This window comes from Artemia franciscana, chromosome 7, assembly GCF_032884065.1.
Source record: "Artemia franciscana chromosome 7, ASM3288406v1, whole genome shotgun sequence".
Lineage (NCBI taxonomy): Eukaryota > Metazoa > Arthropoda > Branchiopoda > Anostraca > Artemiidae > Artemia > Artemia franciscana.
This window is the reverse complement of record NC_088869.1, coordinates 1,701,708-1,715,919: the sequence shown is the minus strand read 5'-3', so window position 1 is coordinate 1,715,919 and position 14,212 is coordinate 1,701,708. Positions and strand designations below refer to the sequence as shown.

At 33.7% G+C, this 14,212-nt stretch overlaps 1 protein-coding gene across 3 annotated transcripts in view; it reads left to right on the top strand.

Moving 5' to 3' along the window:
• The window catches only part of LOC136028714 (potassium channel subfamily K member 2-like), an 85,069-nt gene that overhangs the window by 46,844 nt on the left and 24,013 nt on the right, over positions 1 to 14,212 (top strand). For all 3 annotated transcript variants that reach the window (XM_065706582.1, XM_065706580.1, XM_065706581.1), the window contains 3 exons: positions 4,008 to 4,199; positions 11,159 to 11,280; positions 13,658 to 13,877. In XM_065706582.1, the coding sequence (XP_065562654.1) occupies positions 4,008 to 4,199; positions 11,159 to 11,280; positions 13,658 to 13,877 (534 nt within the window). The remainder of the gene's footprint in view (positions 1 to 4,007; positions 4,200 to 11,158; positions 11,281 to 13,657; positions 13,878 to 14,212) is intronic.

Genomic DNA, 14,212 nt, shown 5'->3' with positions numbered 1-14,212 from the left:
AGAGTCGAACTTTAGCGTACAGAGGGAGGCGTTGAGGAAGAAAAGCCCCTATCATATACGGAATAATTTTCTGTTCGTTTTAAGTTTTAATGTCGCTCCTTACTTTCATTTAAAAAAAACTTGTTTTTTTTATTTAATATAAGTAAAGAGCTCCATAAAGAGCTGAAAAAAGTGACAGTAGATTGTCTGTTTAACTGACATTACCGATATTTATTCCTTAAAGTTTTGATAACTTTTTATTTATAAAAGTAAAAAAGTGAAAATATTTAAAATGTATTTTGTTTTCAGTAAAGCCAAAATTATGTTCTGATTTTGAGAAGGCATGGGGGTTACCCCCATGCCTTCTGCTCGTATTGAGTTTGAATTAGCTATTTATTGTAATATCTGCTTGATTTGATTTGTATTTATTTATTGAAAGTGATTTGTGGTAGTTTCACGCTTGGAAGCTTATTTGACTTTATTTCTTCTCATTTTTTGGCTTAATGGAGCTCTTTGCCTTTTTTTTTGAAAAACTTGTTTTGTGACAAAAAAATTATTTAGTTTCTGTTCGTTTTTTACTGACGAAGTCTTTTTCCTGAAAAAGAAAAAATTTATACCTGCTTATTTTATTCTATAAGAATACATAGTTTGGGCTGTTATTTGTATGTTGGAGAAACTTTTCAACATTTTCTAACCCTGACCCAAACAATATTTTTTAATTTAGTTTTATAATTCCTGAATTTGACCTGAACATAACTTTTTATCATTCCCAAAAGATTCTATCTAAGCTCTTTGACAACCCCGATGCACTTGCACTCTTCTTGTTGATTTAAATTGACACACTCCCAATTAATAGTAGTAGCCCCAAAGTTTCAACTTGAAAACTCCAGTTATTCTTGATATATTGCTGAGGTGTCTTATTGGCAGCCATAAACACAGCGCCTTTTGATTTAATTTCAAGCAACATTTAGTTTTAAGTCACAATGGGCCAATTGCATAATTGTGTGAGTTTGACATGCCCAACAACCCTAAAGACCTATTTGCTCGACCGTTTTAATATGCTCAACAAAATGGCTCTCTCAAAAATTTGAATGGATGCGTTTGGAAAATAAATGGGCCTGAGAAAAGGTCTACTTACCCTCCAACATATTTTTACTCTTAAAAAGGACACTAGAACTTTTAATTTTGAATCAAATTAGCTCCTTTAAATGCTTCAATGAAATTTCTAGCTATTGTAGAGTGGTGATGCCTATGATATTGCTTACATGCCCTTTTGAAAAACTGCGTGAATAGGTTTTTTTTTGTTTAATTGAGCTCTTCCTAAACGTTCCCTAAAATTTTCACCTTAATACCTTAAGCGTCATTAGTTACAGTAACTGTAGTGGTAGTACGAAAAGTATACGCATGGTGCCCTCTGGTTAATTTAAAATACCCCACAATTCACCCTTAAAGGTCTAACTTAATAATATAAGTTGTTCTTCGGATATTGCTTTGTCATCTTTTTGAAAGTCCACAGGCTCATAGCTTGTTGGGATTTAGTTCAACATCCACATAAATATTCCTTAAGAGCTTCATCTTAATATCCTTAGCTTGCACAATAACAATAGTTGTAGCAGCATGAGTAGGAGTATGCGCATAACACCTTTGGTCTCTTCAACATCTCCTTCAACACACGCTGAATGTTTCAGCTTAATACCGTCAACCGTTCCTGAAGCATTTCTTATGTGTCCGCTGGACAACTTGTGTGGGCATAGTGTGTTGTGAATTTGTTCCATATACTTTGTATATATCCCAAATGTTTTTCCTCAGTATCCTTAGTTTTTTGTAGCAGTAGTAGTAGCAGTAGCAGTAGAATTACTTGTAGTAGCCTATGCTTTAGTGGCAGCAGTAGCACTAGAAGTAGAATAATAGTAACAGCACTAGCAGTATGAGAAGAAGCAATGTCATCAGGATAGAAATATTTTCTTTTGATTTGTTCGACATCCCTCACAACAAGACCTGTTAGTTCCAACTTCACACACAAAACTGCTCCTGAGATATCGTTGTCACACACATTTGACAACCTGCATACAGACGGTATGTTATGACCAAGTTCACCTTCCTCCCCTCAAAACTCCTTGAAAATTTCACCTTCATACCCTGAGGCATAGTTTTAATAGTGGTCACAGTAGTAATATTGATATTACCGGTAATAGCATTGAATAGTGGTAGTACTACTAGCAGCAGTAGTAATAACATGTTGCCTTTTGATCAGTAGAACATTCCTCTCATCAAGTACTGGAAGTTTCCACTTGATACAATTAGCCAGTGCTATGACATTGCTATGACGGCTGACATAAGCCGTCCTGGCCAAGTGGGTTGGTGCGCTGGATTCGGGATCCCTTGTCTGAGAGGACGCGGGTTCGAATCCCAGTGTACCCAATTCTTCAGTTTGGGACGGGGGTCAGTGGCTTGACTCTGTAAGCTTAGCCAGAGTCGACCCAGCTCTAAATGGGTACCTGGAGAAATCTGGGGAAGGTAAACAGAAAGGGTGTGCGAAAGCACAGGATGGCTGGCCCCCAACCCTCCATTGCACTTCCTGGCTGAAGGGCCAAGAAACGGAGATCAGCACCGCCGGTACGGACTGTAAAGTCTAATGCCGTATCCTTTACCTTTATGACATTGCTAATATGTCCTTTTAGTAGTAATTAGTAGTTAGTAGTAGTTGCAGTGGTAGTAATAAATATAACGGTAACAACCTTCCCTTTTGGGGAGATAATCTTACCCTTTAATCATTCTCTGAAACTTCCAACTTAATACCGAAATCAATTCTTGAGATGCATTGTTTTGAAAGTGTGCATGCGCATAGCGTCTTTTGATTTAGTATTAAAAGACCACATCTAGATATTGAAAAATATATTTTTTTGGTATCTTCATTTAAAAAAAATAAACCTCTCCCCTCTACGTTTTCTGAATTGGCATCACTATGGGCCTAGGAACCCCATCTCAAAAGGAAAAATTGAAAAATTATCTTTGAAGCCCCCCATTTTCGGGGTCTTGTGCTCCCAGTCTATTGTTACTGCGCACTTACTCTTCTTGGTCCCCAAAATTAATGACATAAGTTTTGGGTCATCTTCAAAAGAAAAAGATTGTTATCTGTGAATTTTAGTTCCACAAAACAACCAAACACATTCAACAACCGAAAGAAGTTTGAATTTATCGAGGCTAAAAGCCCTTTCAAAATCAGCCTAATAGCCTACTTCCATTACCTACCAGCAAACAATTCAAGAAAGAAAGAACCAAATTAAATGAAACAAACTATAAATAAAACAAATGTTCTGAAATATTAAATATTTACATACACAATAAGAATATAGATTACAGTACATTAAATAACATAGTTTGGAACACCCCCCCCCCCAAACACACACACACACTATCCTTGTACAAAAGCAATCATTTAATTGGTTGCTGTTCTTTTACTATATTATTTGGTATCTATTCAGAAATGAAAAATATGGTTTTAGATAATTATTCCACATATCAGCTTGGTACCTGCTCGCGTACCTACCACATACCTGCTCGCGTATTAAAATTTTCTTTTCTTTATTATTTGGTATCTATTCAAGGACTAAAAATATAGTTATAGATAATTATTCCACATATCAGCTTGGTACCTGCTCGCTTACCTGCTACATACCTGCTCGCGTATTAAAATTCTTTTTCTATATTATTTGGTATCTATTCAGAGATGAAAAATATAGTTTTGGATAATTATTCCACATATCAGCTTGGTACCTGCTCGCGTACCTGCTACAAACCTGCTCGCGTATTAAAATTCTTTTTCTGTATGATTCGGTATCTATTCAGGGATTAAAAATATAGCTTTAGAATAATAGCTTTAGAAAAAAATTTTAGTCCGCTACATACCTGCTTGCGTACTAAAATAATTAATCTATGTTATCTGGCATATATTCAGGGTATATAAATATAGTTTTAGGTTATTACTCTACATGTCAGCTCGGTAATAGATTATTTTTAATTTCCAGAAACGTTTCTGCTCCAGAATTCATCAAAATACAGAACAAAAGAGGAAAGATACCAGCTCTTGGAAGACCTTCTCTCAACTTGCAACTTACCAGAGATATCTGAGGTTAGTAAGGCAGATGAATATGTAATGCCTGTAAAATGGAACTTGGCAAATTCAGTACTATTTTGTTTCACCATAGTAACAACAATTGGTAAGTTTTCATTATTACCCATTTCTAATGAAGGGCTATATATATATATATATATATATATATATATATATATATATATATATATATATATATATATATATATATCTGACATCCAATTTAGAAGCTATATAGTGTATGTCTTTCAAGAACTTTGTGCTTTCAGTAAAGGGTATATTACTGGCTGTTACATTATAACTGTACGGCCTCAAGCCCTTAAATTGCTACTATCATCATACGATAGGATTTGCAATGGGATTAAGAGGGTGAAAACCCACTTATAAATTATGTTCTCTTTCGTCCGTTTAATTGCGAGCCCCCTCTCTATCTTTCCAATCATTATGTTTTCATCTTGTAATGCAATAAAGGAGTAAGGTTCTCTCTGAAAATTGTTGGTATATTTCTTTCAGGTATTTTGGTATATTTATGGTATGTTATATTATTCATAATATGATCTTGATGTTTTAGCACAAAACATGAATCTTGCTATCATTTTATTGTCGAAATACAACAACATTGATCTGCCAAGTTGTTTTTTTCAAAAATCTACTTTGTATTTTTTTTTTTTTTTGAAAATATGTTGAAGTTTTTCAAAAACAAGAAGCTCAGGCACTGCTGGAGCCTGAAAACGAAGCTAGAATCAATTTGGGCTCCCAGGTTTTCAAAAATAAATTATTTTTCAAGTATTTCCACGATTATTTCCCGAATTTTGAAGATTTGGGAGCGGAAGCCTTGCTCATGCTACATGGAATGACCAAATAGGAGCACTTTAGTACTACAATTTTTCTTTTCGTCTTAGATGAAATAATGAATATTTTGAAAAAAAGGCAGAGAAATTAACAAAAGGTGCGGAGAGCTCTTTCCCGTATTTGTTTCGAAAGTTTGGAGCAAAGTTGATACAACCAGGAGCGCCTTTTGCCATCTTTGTTTCGAAAGATTAACGCTAAATTTGAAATGACCAGACATAAAAATGTAAAAAAAATTGACTTAAAAGTAATCCAAGTAAACTTATACGGACCATTTTTGACTACAGCCAATAAAAAAATTGTTGACTGTAGCACCGAAAATCGTTGCATAGCACGCAAATTTGAACAATTTTAGCACTTTAGGAACTGACCGTGGTGGCAATCCTGACCCTAATACTCCCCGAGCCGTCATTCCTCCACTTTTTAAATAGGCTTTGGAGGAGAATATTTGATTAGGATATGATAACGTAATAGTAGCAATAGTAAATAATTCAGCAATAGTAGCGTAATAATAATAATAATAAAAGGAATACCCAACATATCTAATATATTGGATCAAGGTTTTGTTTAGACTAATTGTTGATTTTTGCCAAAGTTCATTAGCAAAAGTTTTAATTAAAGACCATTTCAAAAAACGTCTTTAATTAATAATTTATTTATTTAATAATTTAAATAATCTAAATAAATATTTAATAATTTAAATGAATTCATTATTTATAAAATATTATTTTCAAAAAAATATTTATAATTTAAATGAAATAATTATTTAATTAATAATATTTTTCAAAAAGCCTACAGCTGTATCTTGCACTAGAACCTACTTGCACATTGTTTTCTCTATCGTCTTTTTAAGCACGAGCTCCGTCAAAAGCCGGCTTGGCGCCGGCTTTTTGAGTTATTAGTAGTAGTAGTAGTAGTAATCAAACAGTTCGTGGTGATAATGAACTGTAAGTAAAAAAAAAGAGGCATGTGTCTATGGTTGTAAAAACTCTCAAGATGGAATTTTGATCACGATAAGCATTTTAAAAGAAGCTTCTATTTGTGGTGATGCCAAATATATAAAATTCGATAAAATTTGTACATTTTACTAAAAAGAAGGTAGGATAGAACACCCACTAAATAGGGTATTCTCTTATTAAGAATTGCAGCATCATTTTAAAAATGCCAGGTGCCCTCCACATTCGTGCTACCTAATCACAGTAAAGTGATGTTAAAACAACAAAGAGATTCCGCTGCCACTTATAAACTGTCAGATATCTCCCAAGAATAGTAGCTCGGTTGCATTCTTTTAAGGGTTTCCATTGTCCCCAAACTTTTGGGAATAAATATAAATTTTTCCCAAAAAAGCTTGCAAAAATGGAACAGAAGAAACCCTTGAGGGTAGAAGCGTTAAAGCCCCGCCTGCAGAGGTTCCCAGTTCCATTATTCAAAAACATGAACTTTTTTATTTTAAGATAAATCTGATAACAGGTGCGTGTCTATTCGTTCATAATTTAAAGAAAAAAAGATCAAAAATGGGGTTTCTTAAGGTCAAACAAAAATACTGGAAAATAAAGCGAATATTTCGGAATGACAACCGCCTCTCTTCTTCAGCGTGAGAAAAAATTTTTTTTTATCATTTTTCTTTGTAGTATGGCAGGGTAATGTTGTTTAAAAAATTACCTAATCGTTTGTTGTTTGTTTTTTCCAGGGGTGACCCTACTGAAGCAGGGTCGTAGAATATCAGAATAGGGCTCATTCAAACAGGAACCAGAAATTCTAGTGTTTTCTTAGGTAACAAAAGAGACTGTGCTGGAATAAAGTGCCAATTTTGGGTAATTCGTAACGCAAATCAAAATTGTTAGCCCAAACAGGGCTAAAATACTCTCTAGTAAAGTGATATGCCTAATATATTTCTAATTATTGATTAATATGCCCTCATTACCTGCCCTCTCCATCTTGTTGAGCCCCTGAAGTATAACTAAGAGTACAATTTCTGCAAAGCTCCTCATAGAGAGCTTTTCAGTAGGGTACAAATTGAAAAGTGCCGCATTTGGACGCTATGCTTGGTCAGCTCCACTCCAAAAAGTCTTAGCGCTTAAGTTATTCTACCACGCATTGGGTGGTTTGAGAACATAGGTGCTAACTTTGGGAGGGGTTGGGATCAACAACCACCCCCCACACATCTTTTGGAGGCTGAATCTCAAAATGGAATCTTTAATGGGTTCTGGAGGATACTTAAATCTTAGTCAAATTCCATAGGGTGGGGTCCAGTTTCCTCCCTATGCAAATGAAAAATTATATATTCATTCAGGAAAAGTACTTATTTAGTGATTTAAACAAAATACCTCCTTTACAAAAGTTATTTGGTGGCTATATTTGCTTTATCGAAAAAAATGAATAAATTTTGTAAGATTTGTAGGGTTAAATCGGAAATTCCCCCTTCCCTGAAACATTTTCCCCAGAAATTAAAACCTGCCGAAAGTTTTCCATGAACCATCCCCCGGGAACATATCTACATGCAAAATTCAGAAGACAAATAAAAATACTTTCCCACAGGAATTCTGTCAAATGCCCCCACTGTGTAAAATTTTCACTGGAAAGTTCACCCCCGGAAACTTTCCTCCCCGCAGAAAATTCTTCCTATGTAAACCCACTATGGGTTTCTTTAAAGGCACTATTTGAAAAACGATCAGAAATTAAAAAAAAAAAATCAACTGAAATTAAGGAAGCAACATTAAAACTCAAAACGATCAGAAATACTCTTTACATTCAAAGGCTGGCCCTTCCCTCCCTGCCTTGCTCTTTATGCTGAAGTTTTTTTAAAAACATACGTTAATTTGGAATAGGAAGTTTTTTTTAAAGTGCTACAAATTTTGGTGTTAGGAGCAAGGTATTGAGGAGGGGACAACCCATTGATATATGGAATAATTTCTGTTCGTTTTGAGTTTTAATTTTTACTCCTTACTTTTAGTTGAAATAACTTGCCTTTTTTTCAATAAATCCTTGAGCTATTTGTGGAAAAGTCTACCCCATAAAACATTTTGTCGGGGGAGGATTTCTGAAATATCTAAGGAGATATTAGGATATTCAATTTCACAATTTTCAATGGAAGCTGTTTAAATAGACCTTTTATAAGAGATGTTTTTACCTTATTTATGTATGAGAATCTTTATTTACCAATCGGCAATGAGCAAATATATAATTTGCTTAGAAAAAATGTGTTTACTGATCTGAAGAGTTAAAATTAATATATTCAGGCTGGTTATTACAATGGATCGTCATAACTGATTATCATAACTTTCATCCAAGTTTCTTAATAATTGCTACTTAATTAGCTTTATTTTATATTAGGACTTGTCGTAAATGTTATTTTTATGGATAGCCACGTGTTTGTACGACATGTTAGGAAATTATCCGATTTAGCATATTTCATGTCGTACATAAAACAAAAACGACAAAAATGACTAGGCATAGTTACACTATGTGTCATAAGACAATTTTGAATGCAAAGAGCACTTAATATTTAATAACTTTGTAAAAAATTGTTTGCAAGTGTTAATCTGTAGTCTCGTTAAAGATGGCACTGTTTTACTCTAATATAGAAGAACATTTTTAGACTAATTTAAAAAAAGAAAACTTTCCAGAAAAGCAGTCTTTCAAAATAAAAATTCACATTTACTGCGAGTTCATGTAATATTTCAAACATAAAACGACAAAAATTGCTATTAACAAATAAATAGAACACAAAACGAACAAAATTTAAGTGAATGAATCCAACAAGCACAAACATAAGTGGTACTGCTGCAAATGAATAAACGGATATTAAAATTAACAGGAATCCATATTAATTATCAAATAAAACTGAAAATAAACAGAAATTACTACAAACAAAAGTTGTCACCCCTCCACCTACTAAGAGCCAGTGCGTTAATAGTACATTACTGAAGTTTGTACTTTTCGCATTTTGTACTATATCTGCAATAACATCAACAAAAATACAACTAAAATAATATCGCAAGGCTAGCCAAAGCTTACAAATAAAAATGTTTCATATCTGCCATAATATCAATAGCAGCAGACTTGAAAACTTACCTTTTTCGCGTGCTGATTAATGATAAGCGTTGCGCAGGTACTGATCTCCATATTCAACGCATTCGGCCGGAAGTGCAATGCGTGGTCGGAGACAAATTATCCGACGCTTCCCTCTTCTCCCCCCCCCCCTAGATTTCTTCATGTACCTTTTTAGAGCTGGGTCGGATCTGGCTGAGCTTACAGGGTTATACCATTGACCCTGTTCTAAACCAAATAACAAGTGGCACCAAAACTCGAACCCCTGACCTCAGGATTTCAAGTCCGGAGCGTTAATAAAAGCTCGACGAAAATATTATCACAAGGCAAACCAAGGCTTATTAATGAAATTGTTTTATATCTGCCGTAACATCAGCAACAGTACAACGGAAAAAATATCACAAGGTTAGCCAAGGCTTACAAATAAAAGTATTTATATCTTCCATATTTGCCATACCATCAACAACAGCACAACGAGAATAATATCACAAGGCTAGACAAGTTTGCAAATAAAGGTGTTTTATATCTGCCATAACATCAACAACAGCACTTTGGAAATAATATCACAAGACTAGCCAAGGCTTACAAATAAAAGTGTTTATATCTTCCATATTTGCCATACCATCAACAACAGCACAACGAGAATAATATCACAAGGCTAGACAAGTTTGCAAATAAAGGTGTTTTATATCTGCCATAACATCAACAACAGCACTTTGGAAATAATATCACAAGGCTAGCCAAGGCTTACAAATAAAAGTGTTTATATCTTCCATATTTGCCATACCATCAACAACAGCACAACGAGAATAATATCACAAGGCTAGACAAGTTTGCAAATAAAGGTGTTTTATATCTGCCATAACATCAACAACAGCGCTTTGGAAATAATATCACAAGGCTAGCCAAGGCTTACAAATAAAAGTGTTTATATCTTCCATATTTGCCATACCATCAACAACAGCACAACGAGAATAATATCACAAGGCTAGACAAGTTTGCAAATAAAGGTGTTTTCTATCTGCCATAACATCAACAACAGCACTTTGGAAATAATATCACAAGACTAGCCAAGGCTTACAAATAAAAGTGTTTATATCTTCCATATTTGCCATACCATCAACAACAGCACAACGAGAATAATATCACAAGGCTAGACAAGTTTGCAAATAAAGGTGTTTTATATCTGCCATAACATCAACAACAGCACTTTGGAAATAATATCACAAGGCTAGCCAAGGCTTACAAATAAAAGTGTTTATATCTTCCATATTTGCCATACCATCAACAACAGCACAACGAGAATAATATCACAAGGCTAGACAAGTTTGCAAATAAAGGTGTTTTCTATCTGCCATAACATCAACAGCAGCACAACGAAATTAATATCACAAGACTAGCCAAGGTTTACAAATAAAAGTGTTTTATATGTCCCATAACAGCAACAACAGTTTCACTAAATTTCACTAAACATTCATAACTTTCACTAAATTTCCCAAGATTATTCCCAACAAATTCACAATTCCGCAATTACCCAACATCTCAGAGTTCATAGTTCTCTTTTGAAATTAGGCCAACGGTACGAGCGGGATTTAGTTTGTGTCATATTGGTACAAAAGTTTGGAATATAATCCCAATAGCTGTGAGAAATTGTAATGATAGAAACAAATTTCTGAAGTTATTAAGAAATCATGTTGCTGGTCTCCCATAATATTTTCCGTTGAGTGTTGAAGTTTGATTTTCATAAGAAGCGCACATTAGTTTAAGCTGAAGTAATGACGGTTATTTCTTTTGTTTATGTTTTTTTTTAGATATACCACGCATTTAAGTATGCCATTAAGCATTTGCGCTGTTTGTTTATATGGTTTAATTCTTGTTGTAAGTAAACATGTATCTATCTATCTATTTATCTAACAGCAAAACGAAAATATTATTACATGGCTAGCCAAGGTTGACAAATGGAAGGGTTTTATATCTGTCATAATGTTATCAACAGCGCAACGAAAATAATATCACAAGGCTAGCTAACGGTTATAAATAAAGGTTTTTAACATCTGCCAAAACATCAACAACAGCACAACGAGAATAATGTCACAAGGCTAGCCAAGAAAACTCTGGTTAAGTGAAATAGTTTTTCACGGGTTTTGATTCAGACATACTTTTTAGGCTATGGTCATATTTCTCCAGAGACCCTCGGTGGAAGAATTTTTTGTATATTTTACGGTTTACTTGGGATTCCTCTAAACGTCCTTTTGGTTGGAAATCTGGCAGGATGGTTCAACGCTCAGGTACGTTTTTTGAGTATTAAAACAGTCAATTCTTTCGCTACAAATTATTATTTGATAATGTTCGTTCCGACCATTGAACATTAACATTATTGCTAAACAAATATAATTTATTCGTATTAATTAATAATGCTGAATATCTGGTAAAAAAACAAATAACTTCACCACTGACTGAAAATTAATTTCTATTATAATTTAATTATTAAATGATTCATAAAAGAAAACGAGCAAAAACACATGAGTTGCAAAGTTGAAAAAAAAGAGAAAAAGAAGAAAGAAAGGTTTAAAATTCAATGCTCAAATTTTTTTTTTTCGAGGAATGGGGCGTCGCAGGGCTGATGAGTCAACACGCGCAAATACAAATTCTGCGGGTGGTGGAGGGAGATCTTAAAAATGGGCAAATTGTATTAAAAATTGATCTTAAAAATGGGTAAAATCGGGCAAATTGTTACCAATTTGTTTGCACTGTTTATTTTGTAGATTTTACTTTATAAAATCATTATCTACAGTGGCTGAAATCAATATGTGTGAGCGTTAGAGTTCAATTGTTCCAAGGTGTATTAGTTGTGGCGATACCACCCATAATTTTTCTTCCATTTTCGTAGTATTATTTGCAAGATTTATTTCCAGGGGCTGAAAATTTTTCACTCTCAGTTAATCTTTTACTATTTACTGTGGTGAAAAACCAAGGAGTCTGTGTTAGTCAAGGCTAAAAAATAGCATTTAAGTTTTACGCATAAGAACGTAAGAATGACTCAAATGGCAATTTTATAGCTTTATGAGAAAGCTAAGGTTTCAACAAGAAAAAGATTATTTTGAGACCTGGAGAAATATGAAGAAGATCTTAATATTTCTTTAGATGGAATGAATCTTATGACATTTCTAATTAAAGGAGATTCTACAAAATATAATTTTTTCTTTGAGAATGTAATTTAGTATATCAATTTACATCCTTAAACTTTTCTATACAAGCATCAAACCTTTCTGTAACTTCCTTAAAAAAAAAAAAAAAAACTGTGAAGTCATCACCCTTGTGTTTTGGGTAATCACGTGGTCTAAACGGGAGACAAGCCCTGAAATTTTTATAGCACATATACATTTACTCAAAAATTAAGTCTGTACGACACTTAGATATACTTATCAGAGTAAAGACTCAAGTGTAAATTTTCAACCTATCAGACCATTATATAAACTAAGGCAAAGAAAATGGGAATACAAAAAAGATTAGTTGTTTGGCACTTTAGAATTAATTTTGTAAGATTTAAAATTCCAATCTGTAAGCAATTGAATTTAAAAAAAATTCAAACATAGGCCATAGAAGCAGAACATAATTTTACCTTAGAATCTCCCTCGTAACAGCTAAATAATGTTCATTCTTTATTTAGAAGACAAAATTTCCTCTGTACAAGTAACCTTACACACTTGTGCAACAGTAGTAACCTTACCTACTGCTAACAGTTAAAAGATTCGAATCTCATAGCAGCAACACTAGAGTTCATACGCCCAGAGTCTGACCAGAATACACAGTAAATATCGAGTTACCATGCCCAATTGGGAAGTTTGCAAATACCTCTTCCTGCTTAGACTACTTTGATTAAACCATCTTGATACCAGCATTACTAAAATCAGGGAGTGAGGGGGAGGTGAGTAAAGAAGGATGAATGTGACAAGGAAGTGAAGAAGGATTTTAATAGCGATCAGTAAGGGGGATTGGAGATCAAGAGGGATCCTGATTTTGGAATGATTGGTAATCTCCACCATATATTGAAGGGGAAGATTCATATTAGACGTAGTGTATACCCAATAGAAAACATGACAGGGATTGGGTAAACAGGATCCCTATATTTTTTTGAAACTGAAAATGCTTAAATGGTCTAGAACCGTAAGGTTTAAATTCAAAGAAGAAGAACTAGATTTTCCAGCCTTTACAGTCTAAATTGGGATTGTCACCTATACAGCTTGTATTTAGAAAAAAATTGTATTTTCATGTAAAAGGAAATGCTAATTTTGTAAATTTTCTGTTGGTCGTAAATATTAATTGTGTTCTGGATAAGATGGAAATGTTTGAAAAAAAATGAGAACTAAATTATTATTGTTAAGGAATGTAGCTCAATATTTATATGTATCTCATAGATTTAAATCGAAGTTAATTCTTTTGGCTATGTCTTTTAAACTAATTCTCAGGGGATAAATTTCTTAATGTTAGATTTCGACAGGCTTGAAAAAATACATGCAGAAGAAAACATAAATAAACATAAATATCCCTCAAAACGTCCCTGACAAGGTGTCCATGTGAAAACCACAATAAGCCATTCCATTTGTATTTCATTTTTTTTTCTTCAAAATGAATCTCTAAAGCTACTCAAACCTTTTTTCTTAGCTGACTCAAGCCAAAGAAGTGGACTCTACTGGTCGTAGTCGCTTTGAGCGTTGGATACAGAGGCTAGCAGTACCATTTTTTTACTTCATTCCCGGAACAGTTTTATTTCTAGTCATACCTAGTATAGCATTTATTATAAGTGAAAAATGGACGTTCTTAGAAAGTATTTATTATGGATTTGTGACTCTTAGCACTGTTGGATTCGGTGACATGGTGCCAGGTAATGCTTATTCTGTCCTTTCTTAAGTCTATTTTTTCATTCTCTAAGCCAGATATACTCGCAAATACTTAAGATTGTATGCAAATATATATTAAGTTTTCCTATAACAGCATTTAAAAACGACTAGCAATTCAGTCATGTTTTTCAGAACTATGTTGTCAGAGTTGTAACATAGGATATTTTTCTTATTCGAAATAATTTCCTCCGGGTAACGCATAACTATAAAGTTACAGAAATTTAAAAATTTAAAAATTCAAAATGAGACCCTAAATACTAGTGCCAGCTGGCAACAGTAAGAGTAAACACGGGTAGAGATTGTCAAATTGAAGGCAAAA